This window comes from Mytilus trossulus, unplaced genomic scaffold, assembly GCF_036588685.1.
Source record: "Mytilus trossulus isolate FHL-02 unplaced genomic scaffold, PNRI_Mtr1.1.1.hap1 h1tg000215l__unscaffolded, whole genome shotgun sequence".
Classification (NCBI taxonomy): Eukaryota; Metazoa; Mollusca; class Bivalvia; order Mytilida; family Mytilidae; genus Mytilus; species Mytilus trossulus.
Window position 1 is genome coordinate 503,357 of NW_026963312.1, and position 22,301 is coordinate 525,657.

Consider the following 22,301-nt stretch of genomic DNA (forward strand, 5'->3'; position numbering starts at 1 on the left):
AGTGTATGCAGTCTTGCGCAATATGAGTGTCATTCATTCGACTTTTGATTATTTATGTAAAAAAATGAACGAAAAACAAATATGTAACACATGAACATGTTAGCGGGATCCCAACCCTCCCCCTAACCTGGGACAGTGGTATAACAGTACAACATAAGTGGACGTGGCAGGGTACTTATACATCCCGACACAAAAAGACCCAATGAACAGATCTGAGAGTACTCGCAGTTATCTGACAGCTAGTTCAAAGCCACTAACAACTAATAAAAAAATCATGTCCCTAAGACTAAACACTCAGTAGTTCAGAGAATAAGATTTTTGTACAAGATTACAAAAAATGACAAAAAATTGTTAAAATTTGACTATTAAGGGAAATTACTCCTTAAGGAGTCAACTCAAAACTTTTGTCATATTGATATATTTGTATATCTTTCTTTGCTGAAAACCATTGCTGTTTACAGTTTATCTCTATCCATTATAGTACTATTAACCAAAAACTAAAATTTCTTTAAAATTACATATTTTAGGGCAGCAACCTAACAACGGGAGTCGGATACGTCTGACAATTTACAGCCGGATAGATCTTAACCTAATGAACATTTTAACCCCCAATAAAATTTGCTCTAAATGCTTTAATTTTAGTGATACAAGCCAAAAACTGCTTTTTACCCGTATGTTCTATTTTTAGCCATGTCGGCCATGTTGTTTGACTGGCAGGGTCATCGGACACATTTTTAAAACTAAATACACTAGTGATGATTGTGGCCAAGCTTGGTTAAATTTGGCCAAGTGGTTTCAGAGGAGAAGATTTTTGTAAAAGTTAACAGAGGACAACGACGACGACGACGGACAACGGAATACGGACGCCAAGAGGTGATCACAAAATCCCACTTGACCTTTTAAATTCAGGTGAACTTAAAAGCACAATAAATGCAACATATTCAATTTTATTTAACGACAGCTTGGTGTAAAGGCAAAAAAAACCAGGGAAAATCTATACGTTGTATTGTACTTACCCATAACCTTGGACATGCGTATCTTGTTATATATAAATATCTAAATGATATTACTAACCTCATTCAAGGTGAAAGAACATTTATGATATTTATCTAAATAAGATCACGTACTTTTCTTCAATTTACTACTCTAAAGTAATCTTCCAAGCAAAGCAGGTATGTTTAAAGTTATATTATTTTATTGGTTTAGATGCAAAATATTTCAATTTGTAAAAAATAATTTATAAGAATATATTTCACGTTTTATTTTTATATTTTTGTTTTCACGCTGAACTGTGCATATTAAACAAAAAGTGCACGAGTTTTTTTTATTATTTTTTGGTGTCATCTTTCTGTTTTAAAAATTAGAAGTAACAATATACTATTTGCAAATGTTTATAAAAGTACATTATTCAATATCTGTCATGTTGCAAATGACCCATCTTACGTTCCGTTTTTTTTGCTAGGCATAGCATATGGCATTGCTGCAGTTGCTGAACCAAGGGTGTGTGTCTGTGGGGGTGGAGCAGGAATCTCCCCTTTTTTGGACGATCAATGCATTTAAATATATAATATATCAAATATCATATATCAGATACCATATAGATGATATCTCATTAAATATATAAGATAAATTATAAGTCAGGTCTGTGGGCCCTGCTGTGAATAATGTGTGTTAAAACAAATGTATTTCAACCATAGGATATGGGTTTGTCAACTGAAATCAAAGTTTGAAACATTGACCTGTGACCTAGCAACTTGTACATGTACAAGATATAGAGCGGACACGATCTTTACCATAAGACATGGGTTTGTCAACTTAGACCAACGTTTTGTTTTACCTTGACTTTTGATCTAAGAAGTTGTACATACATTATGACACACCCTCTGGTGAAAGTCAATATGCATATCAAGTATAAACTTTGAAATCATAACGGATCTCAAAGTATAGAGCGGATACGCTCTTTACCATAGGACATGGGATTATCTGCTGAAACCAAAGTTTTTGACCTTGATCTTTGACATACATAATGGTACAAACATTATGACACACTCTCGGGTATTGGTTGATATACTTTGAACTCATAACGGTTCTCAAGATCTAGATCTAAAGCGGACACGATTTTTACCATTGAAATTGAAACCAAAGTTTTTGACCTTGACCTCTGACCTAGGAAGTTTTGCATACGGGTGCCACATGTGGAGCAGGATTTGCTTACCCTTCCGGAGCACCTGAGATCACCCCTAGTTTTTGGAGGGGTTCGTGTTGTTTATTCTTTAGTTTTCTATGTTGTGTCATGTGTACTATTGTTTTTCTGTTTGTCTTTTTCCTTTTAGCCATGGCGTTGTCAGTTTATTTTAGATTTATGAGTTTGACTGTCCCTTTGGTATCTTTCGTCCCTCTTTTATGACACACCCTCTGGTGTTGGTTAATTTACATGTCAAGAATAAAGCATGAAATTATAACGGATATCTAGACAAAGAGCGGACACAATGTGTTACGGACAGACGGACCAACATACTAATCACAATAGGGCCACCTGCCATTCGGCGTGACCATTATTATTTTTAAACAACACTCGTTCAATTAAAATAAATCATAACCAGTATTAGAAACGTTCCAGACGAAAAAATAAACAATGCACGAGATCGTAATAAAGTATCAACATTTCATGCGTATTCAAGAACTATAATTTATCTTATGGTCACCGATACGACCAGTGACTCCCCATTGCTTAGTCAACGAAACAATTCTTCCTGATTGGTTCCTTGGTGTACTTCTTGACATTAAGCATGTTGAGCACAGCAAACACCATCTCCATCTAAATATCAAATCAAAGTTGCATGTATACCACGGGTGTCATTCGGTTTATCGAGAGAAATGATCGTGAAAGAATATCTAACGGCGGTCAAGTATTGAGAGACGATCGTGAAAGTTCTGGTAACGGATCGTGAAAGACATTAATCGAGAAGACATATGAAAGTTCAGTAAATATTCTAATTTAGTTAATTACACAGACATATTTACGACAAAATAAAACTGTCTGTCAAAATGGTTCAACATTATGATCAGTATGTCAGAATATCCAGTTTGAAAAGTACATAGTTATTACAAACCGACAAAAGGCAGATCGGTTCTCGACATTTCAATGACATAAAAAATGTAAACAAACTCGATTTTTTTTCACAAATTCGACTAGATAAACTACGTTTATCAAAATAAGGGCATTGTATTTGAATTAATTAAACGGTTTTCATAGTTAATTTGTATAAATATAATCTGAAACTTGATTTTTTTGGATCGTGAAAGATTACGTACAGTATTTTTGAAGATCGTGAAAAGGATCGTGAAAGATCTGATGCTACGAAGACGTACACATTATTCTTCCATAATATGATAATTGATATTTGTTATTGATATTGAAAAAGGCTAAATAGGTCAACATCCTCAATAGGTTTAAGCCAACAAGTAGAATGTTGAAGAGCATGAAGGATCCAAAACTCCAAAAAGTTGTACCAAATACGACTATGGTAATCCTTAGTTTTTCGAAAAATTCTAAGTTTTGTAAACGAGAAATTTGTATCAAATGACCACATTATTGATATTCATGTCAACATCAAAGTGTTGAATACTGGGCTGATGATACCATCGGGGACGAAACGTCCACCAGCAGTGGCATCGACCCAGTGGTGTAAATAGTTATCAAAGGTACTAGGATTATAATTTAGTACTCCAGACGCGCAAATACATTAAAATTATTATTTGGACATTTGTGAACATGTTGTTTGTAAAATAGTTGGATGATTGTGGGATGAAGTTTTTTTTATTGTCATGTGAAGTACTCACTAACCATGAGTTGTAGGATACCTATATTTTGTATATCGGATAATATACGTCATACAGGATTCACCTGACCCTGAATTTGCCTCATTTCATGGATGAAGGTTCACTCACTGTAGTGGTCAAGTCCGTATCGAGGATTCGTTAAGCTTTAGGATAATTGTCTGTTGTTATGATTGTAAGGTGTATATTTTCGACTTGTGCAAGGTTTCAACTAACATTTAGACACGTTATTAGTTTGGTTTTTTAACTCACCTGGCCCAAAGGGTATCTAGTTTAAAATATGTGTGGCGTGACCCGGCCAACCAACCAAGATTGCCGCCACGGCTAAAAATAGATTATAGGGGTAAAATGCAGTTTTTGGCTTATACCTCAAAAACCCAAGCGTTTAGAGCAAATCTGCAAGGGTAAAATTGTTAATCAGTTCAAGATCTATGTAACAAGAATTTTTCAGATGAATCCGACAACCTGTTGTTGGGTTGCTGCCCCTAAATTAGTAGTTTTAGGAAAATTTTTGCTGTTTTTGGTTATTATCTTGTATATTATTGAAGATAGAGATAAACTGTAAACAGCAGTAATGTACAGCAAAGTAAGAACTAAAAATAAGTCAACATGACCAAAATGGTCAATTGACCCCCTAAGGAGTTATAATTGTCCTTTATAGTCAATTTAACAATTTTCATAAAATTTGTAAATTTTTACTAACATTTTCCACTGAAACTACTGGGCCAAGTTCATTATACATGTAGATAGAAATAATTGTAAGCAGCAAGAATGTTCAGTACAGTAAGATGTACAAACACATCACCATCACCAAAATACAATTTTGTCATGAATCCATCTGCCTCCTTTGTTTAATATTCACATAGACCAAGGTGAGCGACACAGGCTCTTTAGAGCCTCTACAGTTTAACTTTCGAGGTAAAGTGTTGAATAGAAAAAAAAAGATATTAGCTTTAATGTTCATCCTTATCAAAATTGTTACAGGCTTAAACCACTTGCAGATTTATCAAATGGTAAAAGAAACACTGATTTCTGATTACTAGTATTAAGTGTGGTCACGCATTTTCTTTCACGATCGAAATAATACGTTGCCTGATCTTTCACGATCAAGATTGATGGAAATTCAACAAATTCAAGGTTTTCATAAACAAATTAACGCTTTTAATGGAAGAAAATACTTTAATTTTACTGTACTATCATTTACACAAAAGATTAAATTTCAAATATGTCATGATATTCTGAAATATGACCATTATAGGTACAAAAAGCGAGTTATTTGTAATTAATTTCATAGACACGCATTGCGCCTTTTGTGTTTTTTCAAAAAGTACTTCATATTTTCTTTATCTTCTTTGACAGTTATGTTGAGGAAGTTGAACCATTTTGACAGACATATTTTTTTGTTCGGATTTGTTCAACGTTTTGAAAATTAAGCGATTTTTTCAAAGATTCTGAACTAGAATGTACATTAAATGTCTTTCACGATCCGTTACCAGAACTTTCACGATCGTCGCTCAATACTTGACCGCCATTGGATATTCTTTCACGATCATTTCTCTCGATAAACCGAATGACACCCGTGTATACGGACTCAAATGAGATCGAATTATTGTCTTGCAAAACTATAATGCATCCTCAATGATTGTATGCTCATTGTGAATTCGAACTGATTCCTGGGTCAGACAAATGTCTGATAATTGTCAGACAAATGTCTGATAATTGTCAGACAAATGTCTGATAATTGTCAGACATAGTTTACACGATTGTAAGGAAAATAAATACGTTGTAAAAAAAGATAATTATACAAATATCATAGTATATTATCATTTGTCAACCTTGAGCTTTTACTTGTTCGGTTGTTACGAGTCATTAACATATATATGAAGACATGTTAAGTGCAGAATTGACCATGAACAATTAAGCAGTCTATAAGTCAAAAGTTCAGATATTTTATATCTCATTTCTTTAAAAATAATCATTTGTAGGAACAAAATCACGCATAACAGGTTAGTGAAAGTTATGTTGCCATTTCATTGTCATTTGGTCTTAGACTTTTTTAACATCAAAATACAGTTTATATATTTTACATGTTTAATGACGTCAATATGATATTTTAAAAATTCAAATTTAAAAAAAGTTTATAATCTGTTTGTTGTAGCAAGAAAAAAGAACTGCTGTTGATTTCAATGTAAAGTTATCTAATTAGTGGCGGATCCAAGGGGAGGGTTCCGGGGGTTGGAACCCCATTTTTCAATGCATTTGAAAGGAGACATATATTTAGACACCCCTTTTTCTCCTTGGTTGGGAACCCCCTTTGAAATAGATAGATAGATTTGTTTACTACATTTTTTCTGTGTCAAAAATCTAGAAGTGTCAAATACTTAATTTCAGTTCAAATTTAGACAGTCCAGCTTGAATATTGTGACCATGTCTGCCCCAATTGTTCCGCAGGGTTGGACCTCTGCGGTCGTATCAAGCTGCGCTCGTCGAAGCAGTTTATTGATATCTTAATTTCAGACGTTTCAGTCTCACTATAAAAAGTTTTGATAAATATCTGACATATATAAAGGTAATGGTGGGATTTAAAGAATAGAAAATAAAAATGGTAAAAAAAACATCGGTCAAAAAAATAAAAATTATAAAGAATAGGCTAAAAGAATAGGGTTGACAGAAAAAAAAAATGGCGGACCCCATCCAGACCATCAAATATGTTTGTTTTTATAACTCATATTATATATTTTTTTCTTTTTGCCAGAATTGTGGAATTTGGGCCAATTTGCTGTTTGTAGTCCCTTTCCCTAAAAGAACACAATGGGTAGCAAAAGGAAAGTTTGTATAATTGGAGCAGGGCCTTGTGGTACCTCAGCATTATTCCATTTTGATCAGATCAGTGACCCTTCGACTGAAGTCGTCTGCTACGAGAAAAGTGACACGTGGCTTGGGCTTTGGAACTTTACATGGATGACGGGTAATTGAAAATATTCTGTCCATTAACTGTTAAATGAGGTGGGCATTTTATCAATTTTCAATATAAATCTTTGTTCGACCATGGAAGTATTATATTATATAATCCGACTAATCATCATTTTGGCAATTAAACATACGCACTGAGTGACACAACGAGTTAGAGTCACATATGAGCCTACGTTGCTCCCTTTCGACCGACACAAATAGGATATCAAACGCATACACTACGTTTAACTACATAACTCTAAATAGAAAAGCACCTTCGTATAATAGAAAATCACCTTCGTATAATGGAAAAGTACCATCGTATATATATTAGAAAAGCACCTTCGTATAATAATAAAAGACACATAAGACAACTATGGCGTTGCATAGATTCTCTGATGATTTTTCAGGAACTGATGAATTTGGAGAACTTTGTCATGGTGGCATGTACAGGCATCTTTGGTCGAATGGTCCTAAAGAAGGTCTTGAGTACCCGGATTACACATTTGATGACCATTATGGAAAAGCAATACCATCTTTTCCTCCACGTCGCGTCTTGAGAGATTACATGGAAGGTATTACCTATTTTATTTTTTTCTGGTTTCTTTTTTTTGATGTCACTATTTTATTTATATTCAAGAGTCACTGACGAGTCCTTTTGTAGACAGAAGTCGCATTCGGTTCACAAAATTATAAGCCATTGTATTCGTAGCAACTGTATCAAATTAAAAGATGAAGCATCCAGTTTTTATAATAAAATTCTGAATAAAACGGTAAACGTGTCAAATTTACAACAACCCGTCCAAAGAGTAGAAAACAGTCCATAGCCGTCTATTGGTCTTCAAAACAGCGAGATAAATCCGCACCTGGAGACGGCCTTCAGTTGGACTCTAAACGGAAATTGTGCACTATTACGGGAAAAATGGCCCGCGGCGTCATACTAAACTCCGAAACATAATAGAAGCGAAATAACAAAACACAAACACGAATAGAGGCACCTGACTATGTACAGGCGCCAAAAAAACATAAGGCGGTAGTAAACATGTTTTGTGCGATCTCAACACTCCTCTATACCTCTTACCAATGTATAATTAACAAGCATACAGCAAAATGCACAGTGCAACTCAGTTGAAAAGAAGTCCGAATATACGATTTCAGAATAGGTAACAGAAGAAACTATGAAAAATGGCAATGACAATGCAAATGATTATGATACATGTTGTATGCTGCTACCGTGACATTACGTTTGCCAATCTATGCATTGCTTAGACGTTGTCACGGATAGCACGTGCTGTCATGAATGTTGTCTCTTATTTGGGAAATAAAATCCAATTTTGAATGGCTCTTCATTGTTTTAAACGAATCAAAAGTGTGGATTGTGATGAAAAAACATGTGATTGTAATGACTCAAAAGAGAGTCAGAAGAAAAATCGAGTTTGGTGTCTATTTACATAGCATGAACATGTTTTGGATTAATGATTAATAGTTTTATATTTTTTAATTGTCCTTTTTAGGGAGGCTTGTCAAGAAAAGTAAATCAGATTTAAAGCGTTTTATTAAATGGAACACCGTTGTAAGATACGTGACCTACAACCAAAAGTCAGATGACTTTACAGTGACAGCGGAAGAACTTAAAACAGGTCGTACTTTTGAAAACAAATTTACACACGTCATCGTTGCCAGTGGAATATTCAATAATCCGAACAAACCATCTTTTGATGGCATTGAAACTTTTCCTGGCCGAACAATTCATTCCCATGACTTCCGGGATGCTGCACAGTTTAAAGGACAACGTGTACTGGTTGTTGGAGCTAGATATTCCGCGGAAGATGTATCCCTACAATGTATGAAATTTGGCGCAAAGAGTGTGGTCACGTCTTACAGGTCAAAACCAATGAACTTCAAATGGCCATCTGGAATTGAAGAACGACCATTAATAAAGAAAATTGATGGAAAAATAATACATTTTATCGACGGTAGTTCAGCAGAAGTAGATTCAGTTATTTTATGTACAGGTTATAGATATTGTTTTCCGTACCTTGAAGACAATTTACGCCTGAAGTCAACTCTTTCGGTGTATCCTGCTGGTTTATACAAGGGATCCCTCTGGTTGAATGGTGGTAACAGAAAAATGTTTTACATGGGAATTCAGGACCAGTACTTCTCTTACACAATGTTTGATGCACAGGGGCTCTGGATATCTAGGTATTAATAACATCTGTTTACTTTAATAAGTCGAAAAGGGAAGTCGGAAAAGGAATTAATTCACTCCATACAACTTCCATATTGAAATTGGAAATTCTAGTACATTTTTATAACAATCTCCATAAGCAACTGATATTGGCGAAGACTATACCACGTCTTATATTATACGTATTTTCCTCCTAAGTGTGTAATTTTACGTATTTCAGAACTCTCATCTCTTTTTATGCCAAATTTATGGCCATTATGTTTTCTTTCTGGTCTGTGCGTCCTTCCGTCCGTTCGTCCATTGTACCGTTCGTCCGTCCGTCGGTCCGTCTGTCCCGCTTCAAGGTTAAAGTTTTTAGTCGAGGAAGTTTTTTTTATGAAGCTGAAGTCCAATCAACTTGAAACTTAGTAAACATGTTCCTTATGATATGATCTGTCTATTTTTTTTTGCCAAATTATAGAGATTTTATCTCATTTTCACGATCCACTGAACATAAAAATGATATTGCGGATGGGACATCCGTGTACTTGGGACACATTCTTGTTTTCTAATACATTTTGACCTGCATGAAGTCAGTAGGTTTAAAAATGCACACCCAAAAATGGGTCAATTACATAGATAATTCTTATAAGTATTATGGATTTATAAATTTGGACTATATGCATCACTTGAAAAGATAACCGCTATCTCACAATTGTATAACTAAACATTGTTCGGAATATATATATATACTACGGGGCGCCGAATGGGACTCTTGTGGTTTTGTACTCGAAATTCAATTTTGTACGGACAAAAGTGACTTTTGTTCAACAAAAATGTGTTCAGTTTAACCAAATTTGTAACGTACTACAAATCTAAAATTTTGTCATACAATATTATCTTTAAGTGGACAAAAGTCACTTTCGTCATGACAAAATTCATTTTGTTACACAGACTTGACTTTTGTTACCTTATTTGATAATTGGGCGACAAAAGTCAGTTTTGTATGCAAATTAGTAAAGTTTGGATTCTGTAAACTAATTTGCATACAAAATCGACTTTTGTTACACAAAATTGACTTTTGTTACACAAAATTGACTTTTGTTACACAAAATTGACAAAATTCAATTTTGTCCCACAAAATTGAGACAAAATTCAATTTTGTCAATTTTGTCTAACAAAAGTAACAATATGACTTTTGTGAGAAATTGTCTTACAAAAATCAATTTCGTCGTTACAAAAATGAATTTTATCGACACAAAAATGAATTTTGTCGTCACAAAATTGACTTTTGTGAGACAAAATTGACAAAATTGAATTTTGTCTCACAAAATTTAGACAAAATTTACTTTTGTCTATTTTGTCTCACAAAAGTGAATTTTGTTGTCACAAAAATGAATTTTGTCGCACAAAATTGAATTTTGTCTTCACAAAATCGACTATTGTGAAACAAAATTGATTTTTTTTTTATCACAAATTGAATTTGGTATCACAAAATTGATTTTTTTCTCACAAAATTGAATTTTGTCTCAATTTTGTCCCACAAAAGTCAATTTTGTCTCACACAATTGACTGTTGTGTTTTAATTTCCATATCAGGTAACAAAAATCCATTTTGTATGCAAATAAGTTTATATTTGCATACCTTTTTGACAAAATTGACTTTTGTCATGACAAAAATGAATTTTGTCTACAAAAATCCATTTTGTCATGACAATATCGAATTGACTTTTGTCATGACAAAAATGAATTTTGTCTACAAAAATCCATTTTGTCATGACAATATCGAATTTTGTCTATATATACAAAAATGAATTTTGTCATCACAAAATTGAAGTTCTCATAAAAGAAGTCTGTATCAAATAGTTTTGTAAGACAAAAATGATTTTGTGATGACAGAATTGAATTTTGTACAAAACCACAAGAGTCCCATTCGGCGCCCCGTATATACATGTATTATAACGTAAAGAATCCAAGCGATGTAATTGTGGTTTCAATGTTGTAATTTATTCAAATGAAGAAGACCGTAATTGCATGCCGAAACGTATGGGAATTTGTGTTATAGTTTTTATTACTAGTATACAATCATTCAGAGACTTTATATGGTTGTCGTTGTCGTTTGTTTATGTATTACATTTTTGTTTTTCGTTATTTTTTTTTTACATATATAAGGCCGTTAGTTTTCTCGTTTGAATTGTTTTATATTGTCTTATCGGTGCCCTTAATAGCTGACTATGCGGTATGGGCTTTGCTCATTGTTGAAGGCATTACGGTTACCTATAGTTGTAAATGTTTGTGTCATTTTGGTCTTTTGGTGGATAGTTGTCTCATTGGCAATAATACCACATCTTCTTTTTTTATATTTATAAATACATATAAATAAGTAGGAAGATATTTGTGTACTCATTATACTGATAACAATTATCCTTTACACTAGATTTATAACTGGAACCTTACAGAACGAACCAAAGAGTATTGAAGAAATGACGAAAGAGGAGCAAAAATGGGTACAAAGACGCAAAAACGTTAAAGATTGCCATGACGACATAGATGTACAAGCGGATTTTATTGCAGATCTCAGCATCGGAACTGGGTATCACCCCAATGCACCAACTGCACGTGCGGCATTCCATAAGTGGGAGCAAGATAAGGATGAAAATATTGTCACTTACAGAGACCAGCAATTTAAATCGGTCTATTCTGGTACAATGGCTGCTAAGCACAAACCGTGGTTTGAGGACTTCGACGATTCAATTGCTTCTTTTATCAAATAAATAGACATACACAGTAATATGAATTATCTTAAAATGACATACTGTCTTCATCAGAACAAACTATGTTTTTTTTATATATATATATAAAGGAAAGTTATCGTTCATGGTTTTCAGGATTTGTGGAATGTAAAAAATGTGTTTGACATGTATACTAGGCTCATCTATCTTATGAAGAATAAATATATTGTACATAACGTATTCTCTTGACTTCACCTGTTAACATATCATTGTATAATTAGAAAAATAAGTATAAAAAAGATACCCAAAATACAGAAAAAGGAACATTCAAACTATTTAGTCGAAAATAAGATGACAAAACCTTGACAAAAAAGAGAGACAAACACCAGTATACAAGATAATACTAAACAACATAGAAAACTGAAGACGGAGCAACCGCACTAACAACCGGGAGTGACCTCAGGTGCACCCAAAATAAAGTTAAGGGCCAGAGTAAATAAACGCGGGAATTTCTAGCTACATGGAGGACCTGTTGGTGACCTTCTGCTGTTGTCAATTCTATGGTCGGGTTGTTGTCTCTTTGACACATTCCCCATTGTTAAATATTAGCCACTGTTAATTAAGTAACCGGAAATTAATAACAAATCAATTATTATCCATACACTTGTTCAATACCACCACTGTCACAGGATTAGGGGTGTCGGGTTGGACGCCAATTAACATTATGTGTGTGCCTGTCTCAAGTCAGGAGCGTGTAGTTCATTGGTTTTCGTTTTTAGCTGTGTTATATCTATCTTTTTTCGTTCATTATTTCGAACATCAATTTGGCCATTAGTCTTCTCGTTTGAAATACTTTACATTTGTCATTTCGGAACCTTTCATAGTTGACTATAAGGGATGACACAGACATTTATATGTGTGTTCTGCAGCGTTCATTTTACCTAGATAACCTTTTCATGTTTCATTTAAGAAATAATTGATGCAAGCTATACTTTATTGTAGTTTTAACAGGGATAGGCATTATATTCATGATTATTTTTGCCCAAGCGATAATGAGGGCTAAAATAACACTAAAATAATGCCTACCCATGTTAAAACTACAATAAAGAATTGCACGCATCAACTATTTCGATTTGATTAGGAGAATTAAGGTAATTTCTATATCCGATGTGTATAAGTGTAGAAGGTTTATGTAAGCTCTTCCATGAAACTTTTTGTTTGTAAACAAGCAAATGACTGGCATTGTGATTTTTAGTGGGAGAAGTGTGAACAGCCAGCATGAACGGATGTCGTATCTTGGTCAAACAGGTCAATTTCCAATTACAACACATGAGAGCCATAATAAATAAACTAGTAAAAACGAGTGCCTCATTTAAAAGAGGGACGAGATATACCAAAGGGACAATCAAACTCATAAATCTAAAACAAACTGACAACGCCATTGCTAAAAATGAAAAAGACAAACAGACAAACAAAAGTACACATGACACAACATATAAAACTAAAGAATAAACAACACGAACCCTACAAAAACTAAGGGTGATCTCAGGTGCTCCGGAAGGGTAAGTAGATCCTGCTCCAGTTTTGTTTTCAACCTATCCTCATTGTCAATTTCTAGATGTATAAGTCAAGATTTGAGGCCGACTTAACTGTATCTATAGTATCCGTTATCTCTAGTTCGATGGGCTAGATGCGTTCCACATAGTCACCAAGTTTTGAATTATTTAGTGAAAGAACATTATCTATATAGCGGAAAGTAGAGTTAAAGGATATTGACAACTTCTTATCTTTCATCCTCAGAAGTTCCTGCATGAAATAAGCCTCATAATAATAAAGAAACAAGTCGGCAAGTAGAGGGGCACAGTTTGTTCCCATTGGAATGCCGAGTCTGTTGAAAAACACGTCCACTGAACGTTACAAATATGTTGTCAATCAAGAAATCAAGCATCTTGATAATATCTGTTTCAGAGAATTTGTTTGTTTGAATAAGAGTGATCCTTTATGAAGTAGGATTTATACCTCCCTAAGACAAGATATTTGTATCTACTTTGGCCATTCTTTTTATGAAGCAACGCAATATCAACTCTTTCAATTGGTCTTTTAGTTTGGAATGTGGAATAACTGTGTAAAGAGTAGAAAAGTCAAATGTTTTAATATTGTTACAAGATGAAAGAGAGTTAGATTATATGTACTCTAAAAGATCTTTGGAATTTTTTTCAAGTATCCACCTCTATAGAATAGGCAGTTTCACAACAACTTTGAAGCCCGTCTTTGATTGCTGATAAAATAGATGTTAATAATTTAGAAAGAGGTTTCGTGGAGCACTTGGATGACCCAGCAAAGAGTTTGGAAGTGTTATGAATTAATGAAATTTATCAAATGCATAACAATTTAATAAAATTCATTATTCTACAATAGTCAATATACGCATGTGCAAACACATTTTATTGGATTTAGAGCATAGGTTTGTTCACAAAGCGAAAGAAGCACGTCATATTAGAATTGTAAATATGAAATGTTCATGGTGTGTTTTCAGTTTTTCTTGTTAAATTAACCATTAAAACATCTACTTTCTTTACAAAAAAATGTATTTTTTTTATTGTCTACATTCTGTCTACAAATTCCAAATGTTATGTTATTTTGCCAACTTTTTTAAATTGCTATTGACAAACATCAGTACATTCGGTAATAATATATATGGCATGATTGTCAGATCAGCCGAAGTGTGCCAAAATGTTCACAAATCATATGATCTGACAAACCGTGCAAATTATTATATCCTCTTGCTTGTCTGATGTTGACCTGCTATTGCATTATGTAGTTCATTACCTAATCTTAAACATGTAATATTAGACGAAGGACACGCTTTTTGGTTGTGAAGACAATTTATCTGATAACGGGCAATCTAGTAAAGCGCCACCTCGAGTATATCTGCATGATGTGTGTTGTTACGTAATCGGAAATCAGAGGTTACATACATGTCGAGAAGATTAGCCTATTTTATTTAATATTGATACACAAAATATATGTGATCAGTATGTTAAATAATGCACAGCTAATCTAATGATGTTTTGTGTTATTTTTATTTTTCCATAATTGGTTTGATACAACTGATGTTAAACAGTAGTTAACAGATAAATACAATATTTGATGCTTCCGTTCTGATACCATTTAAAATATATATGTTAATTAGATTCTCCTTTGACAAATTAAGAATTATTAAACCAATTCAATATATAGAACACAGAAGAAATTATTAAAACTATTCAATAATTGACAGAAGAAATTATAAAAACTATTTAATAGTCGACAGTAGAATTTATTAAAAGTATTCAATAATTGACGGTAGAAAATTGTAAAAACTATTTAATAATTGACAGTAGAAATGATCAAAACTTCAATAGTTGACAATAAAAATTATCAAAACTATGCAAAAGTCGACAATATGAATTATTGAAACTATTCAATGATTGACAGAAGAAATTGTTTAAACTATTCAATAGTCGACAGTGGAATTTACTTTTCAATAATTGACAGTAGAAATTATAAAAACTAGTCAATAATTTACGGTAGAAATTATCTAAATTTCAATAGTTGACAGTAAAAATTATTAAAACTATTCAATAATTTACAGTAGAAATTATCAAAATTATTCAATAATTGTCAGAAGAAATTATTAAAACTATATAATAATTTACAGTAGAAATTATTAAAATCATTCAATAATTGACAGAAGAAATTATTAAAACTATTCAATAGTTGACAGTAGAAATTATTAGAACTTTTCAATAATTTACAGTAGAAATTATTAGAATAATTCAATAATTGTCAGAAGAAATTATTGAAACTATTCAATAAATTGACAGAAAAAAATTGAAGAAATTATTAAAACTATTCAATAGTCAACAGTATAATTTATCAAGACCATTCAATTATTGACAGAAGAAATTATTAAAACTATTAAATAATTGTCAGATGAAATTATTGAAACCATTCAATAAATTGAGAGAAAAGAATATTAAAACTATTCAATAGTTGACAGTAGATAAGATTAGGATATTGATGATATATAAATCATGAGATGTTGTATGACTTGAAAAATCTTGAAAATTTGCTAATGAGACAACTACCCACCATAGGTCAAATCAAGGGTTTGCATAGTGACACTATACAAATCCTTGCTCAAATGAAGCAGATGTAACTACTTATAGGCAAGCGTACGCCATTCAACAATGAACATTCTAAACCGTATAAGTCGGCTGTTAAAGGCCCAAACATGGAAAATATGAAAGAATGTTAACAAGAAAACCACCGGCTTAGTTTATAACAAAACAAATCAAATAAGACAGACAGGTGAGGAATCAAAGACAAGCTTTGGATTTCAAATATTTTGGCCACGAGCATCACTGCAGAGACATAAATTGTCGAAATGCGCATCAGTGCAGGAAAATTGGTACCGTTATTAATTGAACTAGAGGCTCATAACTTCGGACAGACACATACAGGATGTTGCGGGTTTCAACATGTTTTTGATCACTGAACCCTCCTTTACCCGAGACAGTGGTGTAACAATACAACATGAGAACATAATTAGGGTAAAAATCAGTAGCAATTTGCTTAACCTAACTGAATGATCGGTCCGTGGTACAAAATAATAGAAATAAAGCGAAATAAGAGTACTTGCAGTTACTGGAGACTAGCTCGAAGCCAACTACTACTAAGTTATCAAGAATGTTTTAATCATGTTGCTCTTCCCGAATTCAAGTATTCATAGATCCCTAGAATTTTGACTTTTGTCTTAAATGGTCGTTTATTTTTTTTCATTTTTCAAGTTTTAAATTTTCATTTTTCAAGTTTTAAGTTTTCATTTTCCTTACATTCATATTCATATCTAAACCTTATCTGCATGATGTATTTATGATGTAAATAATCGGTCCGAGGCAAAACATAATAACAAAGCAGCAAAAATAGAGTACTTACTGTAGGCTAGTTCAAAGCTAATTACAACCAAATTATCAAGTATGTCTTCGTCATATTGATTTTCACGTCAACAAATTTTCATAGATCCCTGAAATTTGAATTTTTATCTGAATTGATCAAATTTTAATTTATTTAATTTTTAAGTTTCACATTTTCATTTTCCTTTATTCATACTATGTATAACTTATCTGTATGTTGTGTTTTGTTACGTAATCTGAAATCAGAGGTAGTAAACTTGTCGAGGAGATTAACCTATTTTATTTAATATTGATACACAAAATATATGTGATCAGGATGATAAGTTTTTTTAATATTGATACATCAAATAGATCTGATCAGGGGCCGGTAACAAGAAGCATTCGTTTGTCTTACGAATGTATAAAGCGTCTTAAGATTTAAGAATGTAACAAGACCCTACCTCAGACCTATCTTAGAATGATTGACAGCCCTTAGTGTTTTGAAAAAGTGCATGGTTTAAGAACGATTCTTACATCTACCTTAATGTATTCTTACTAAATCCGGTAACACAAAATCAATCTTAAATTTTGGTCAGTTATTAAGAGTTCTTAAAACAAACTTAGCAACTTAGGGGTGTACCAAGAACATTAGCTTCACTTGACATTTTTTGTAAGAGTGGTCCCGACTACTCTTAGCTACACATACATTCACTTGTTGATATTAGAACAAGTTGCTTTAAAAAGTTAATACGTCCACCTTAGAACTTTTTTTATTCTAATTATTAATTCATCTGAATAGGAAATTATATATCAGTGTTTTATTGGCCATGTATGTGGAGGATGGTAGTTTCTTTTTTTTGTAAATCATTACAATTTTGGCTTGTTGAGAGAAGTGTTAAAAATATAGCAAGGAGAAATTTGTGACCTTTTTCGATTTTAAACCAAGAGTTCCAAATGGTGAAGTTTAAATCATCACTTCTTAAATTTTACGGAAGCCATAATGAGTTGGTTGACCAATTATTTACCGGCTTTGTAATATAATAATCAACACGATGGGCGCAACACGTGGAGCAGGATTTGCTTACCCTTCCAAATCATCTAAAATCATCTTCAGTTTTTAGTGGGTTGGGTGTTGTTTTTGTATATCTCTTTTGTTTTTTATTTACATTTTTGCCTATTGTGTCTTTTTTGTTTTCGCATCGTAATCAATATCATGGCATTCGACAAGACTGTCATACAAGTAAGAGGTTCAGCTCTTTAAACCAGGTTCAATCCATCATTTTTTTAACACGTTGAAAATGCCTGTAACAAGTCAGGAATATGAAAAGTGTCGTCCATTCGTTTGATGTGTTTAATCATTTGATTTTGCCATTTGGTTAATGACTTGATTTCCGTTTTGAATTTTCCTCGGAGTTCTCACGGTCGTAGAACAAATCGCAATCAAAGAAAATTTCGGGCCAATCATACCAATATTTCGGGAAAAAATTCACACACCTAATAAAATGGGCATTCAAAAAATCAGAATGTGAATATATATGTTCAAACTCTTTTAGGTCATTTTTTAGTAGCAATAAACAAAAAAAACTATGTTAATTGGACATGCTTTGATACTACATATGCCCTTGAATTTTTACTAGATAACATTTTTGTTCGCTTTGGGGATTCCGTATATCGTCAGATTATCGGAATTCCAATGGGGACTAACTGTGCACCACTTATTGCGGACCTCTTTTTGTATTGTTATGAGTTACAATTAATGACAAAAATAAGCAAAGACCCATCAAAACAACATCTGATAAACAAATTTAATAATACTTTTAGATATTTGGATGATATATTGGCTCTCAATAATGACGACTTCAGTATGTATATTAAAGAAATTTATCCTGCTGAACTTACTTTAAATAAAGCTAATACTAATAATGACCACTGCCCTTTCCTGGATCTTGATATCTATTTCACTAACGGAAAGCTGGATAATAAAATTTATGATAAAAGGGATGATTTTTCATTTCCTATCGTTGATTATCCGTTTTTAGATGGTCACCATCTTACGGTGTTTATATATCTCAACTTGTACGATTCGCTCGTGTTTGTAACAATGTTTTAGATTTTAACTAGAGAAATTTATATATTACTGAAAAATTATTATACCAGGGTTTTCGATATCACAAACTAGTCAAAACATTTACTAAATTTTATCATCGGTATAAAGACATCATTCGTAAATATAGCTCAACATGCAGACTTTTTATACGTTCAGGTATTTCACATCCATTTTTTTATGGAAATATTCTGTATAAAGCACAAAGGTGTCAGTATTCACCTCAGAAACTTACAAAACCTTTAAATAGACTGATTAAGAAGGGATATAATTACGATACTGTTGTCAAGTCATTAAAAATTGCATATTTTGGCGTTAATATTGAGTCACTGATAAGGTCTTTGCGTCGGAACTAAAGACATTTATTCTAAAAACAGTTGTTGGCATGACACGGGTTATGTTCTTCTCATAAATGTTATGATGGTATGATACTAAACCCCAAACAGGAAGGATTGTGCCTGATGTTCATATGATGAAATCATAATCTTTCAGTCAGTTTAATTGAAGTCTGGAGCTGGCATGTCAGTTAACTGCTAGTAGTCTGTTGTTATTTATGCATTATTGTCATTTTGTTTATTTTCTTTGGTTACATCTTCTGACATCAGACTCGGACTTCTCTTGAACTGAATTTGAATGTGCGTATTAATATGCGTTTATTTTTCTACATTGGTTAGAGGTATAGGGGGAGGGTTGAGATCTCACAAACATGTTTAACCCCGCTGCATTTTTGCGCCTGTCCCAAGTCAGGAGCCTCTGGCCTTTGTTAGTCTTGTATTATTTTTATTTTAGTTTCTTGTGTACAATTTGGAAATAAGTATGGCGTTCATTATCACTGAACTAGTATATATTTGTTTAGGGGCCAGCTGAAGGACGCCTCCGGGTGCGGGAATTTCTCGCCTGTTGGTTTTTTTATTTTGTCGGGTTGTTGTCTCTTTGACACATTCCCCATTTCCATTCTCAATTTTATTTTGAAATGTGAAAAAAATATTTTTTAACGTGAAAAAATATAGGAAGATGTGGTATGAGTGCTAATGAGACAACTCTCCATCCAAATTACAAATTATAAAAGTAAACCATTCTAGTAGTGATTTGTATGAAAGGAACGGTAGGATGGAAAAATAAGCCTACGTCATTTGAGACTCGTCATGTATACTCGATTCAAATCCTACCATTGGCTTGGTGAATAAAAGGGCCCTCAAAAGGATTCTCCTGAGACAATCATATTTTTATTAAAATAATGATGTTCTATAAGCAGTTAAAATAATTTCATGTTTGAAGCGGTGCACATTTCTTAATTCAATTGAACTTTTATCAAAAAAAGGTCCGGAAGAACAATCATGGTGGTCTGCGGCCAGAATTGTTTTCCTCATGTTAAATGGATAGTTGATTGTTATGCGCATTTAATCGTTCATTAAATCGTTTCTTAGATTCATTTAAGGTGATTCTAATTTCTTTGCGAGGAACCAAAAACGGAGACATCAGAAAATTATTAAGAACTCGTAACTTGAAAACTATTACGATGCAACTTAAGGGAGAAATAAGAGCGGACGACCTGAGGGAGCTTTGATTTACACTCTTTGAGTGATCTTAGGATTATCTTATATTCCCCTTAACTCAATACTTACGACCTCTCTAAATAAAATTTCTTGTTACCGACCCCAGGTTGATAAGTATTGCACAGCTACCAATATTTTAAAAATTGAGAAAGGAAATGGGGAATATATCAAAGCGACAACTTCCGCTGGCCCCTTTAAAAGAGTGTATACTAGTTCAGTGATAATGGACGTCATACTAATCTCCGAATTATACAAAAGAAACTCAAATTAATCATACAAGTCTAACAAAGGCCAGAGGCTCCTGCATGACTTGGAACAGGCGCAAAATTGCTTTATGAAATCTTAACCCGCTCCCTATACCTCTAGCCAATGTAGAAAAGTACACGCGTAACAATACAAACATTAACATTCATTTCAAGAGAAGTCCGAGTCCGATGTCAGAAGATATAACAAAGGAAAATAAACAAAATGACAATAATACATTAATAACAACAGACTACTAGCAGTTAACTGACATGCCAGCTCCAGACCCCAATTAAACTGTTATTAAATGTTCCAGACCATATGAGTATTTGGACCGTACGCGTACGGTCCGGACCGTATACGTATACTCATACGGTCCGACCATACGCGTACGGTCGGACCGTATGAGAATACGCGTACGGTCCAGTACGAGCTGACTATACATGTTATTTGATCATATTGGTTAAATTGAAACAATCTTTATTTTTAGTTTTTCAAATTGTTATTGATAATGTATTACAATTAGATAGATAAAATGAACAAACCAACAATTGAAATTAAGTATTTGTTTAATCGTATATCTGAATCCAATTTTGGTACTTTCGCCCAAGGTGACACAATTCAAGTAACGTAATATTTTTAGCATTTTCATGTATGCAGTTCATGCATGTTCTTTTGCATTTGCATTTTTTGGTAAAATTGCTAAATATTCTAAAACAATTGAACTCCCACTTTATGTTTACTTCCGATATATTCAATTTCAGCCTTCATAATGCAATTAATGTATTACTGATCGACATGCTTTACAAGAGATTAACATATTTAATTAGCGTGAATTAAAAAAAGTTAAAATATGAAGTTTGTGTTTCAATTACAATTGAACTTTTTTTTATATTAATTTGATAGTTAAATTATGTTGATCTGCTATATGCATTTGTATCTAATAAATTTGACCAACTTTTTTTAAAATATTAGTCAGACCGTACGCGTACAATCCGACCGTATAAGTATTTTGAAAAAGTACGCATACGGTCCAGACGGTACGCGTACGGTCCAAATACTAATACGGTCTTGAACATATATACTGAAGTCGTCATTATTGAGAGCCAATATATCATCCAAATATCTAAAAGTATTGTCAAATATCTATATCAAATATTGTTTCGATGGGTCTTTGCTAATTTAAGTCATAAATTGTAACTCATTACAATACAAAAACAGGTCCGCAATAAGTGGTGCACAGTTAGTCTCCATTAGAATTCCAATAACTTGACGATATACGGAATCTTCAAAACGAACACAAATGTTATCAAGTAAAAAATTCAAGCACAAATATAATAATAAAGCATGTCCAATTAACATAGCTCTTTTGTTTATTGCTTCTAAAAATGACATAAAAGAGTTAGAACATATGTGCTTGCATTCAGACTTTTTAAATTCCCAGTTTATAAGGCATGTGAATTTTTTCTCAATGATAATATGAGGCAAAGTGGTATATCGGGTAGAAAAATCAAAACAGATTTAAAATCACCAACATGTGCATCAAGTACTTCTAAGGAGTTTTTGACACTCCAAAAGTAATTTATTCCACTATTTTTAGGGCCTTATTTGAACAAATTTTATTGTACAAAGTATACTAGTAAGTAGAATAGACAATTTAGTAGTGGAATAATGGCTTGAAATAAATCTATATTTGTAAGGTTGTTTGTGTAGCTTTGGAAGCCAGTACATAGTTGGGACTTGCATTGTAGTTTGTTCTGCCTGTAAA

At 32.9% G+C, this 22,301-nt stretch overlaps 1 protein-coding gene across 1 annotated transcript; it reads left to right on the top strand.

Moving 5' to 3' along the window:
• The first annotated feature begins 1,045 nt into the window (after positions 1–1,045).
• Positions 1,046–11,735, top strand: LOC134701091 (trimethylamine monooxygenase-like). Its single transcript, XM_063562232.1, has 5 exons — positions 1,046–1,172; positions 6,596–6,808; positions 7,203–7,367; positions 8,307–8,997; positions 11,399–11,735. Exons 2-5 carry the CDS (start codon positions 6,652–6,654, stop codon positions 11,733–11,735), a joined length of 1,350 nt encoding a protein of 449 aa, XP_063418302.1. The 5' UTR covers positions 1,046–1,172; positions 6,596–6,651.
• The last annotated feature ends 10,566 nt before the right edge of the window (positions 11,736–22,301 follow it).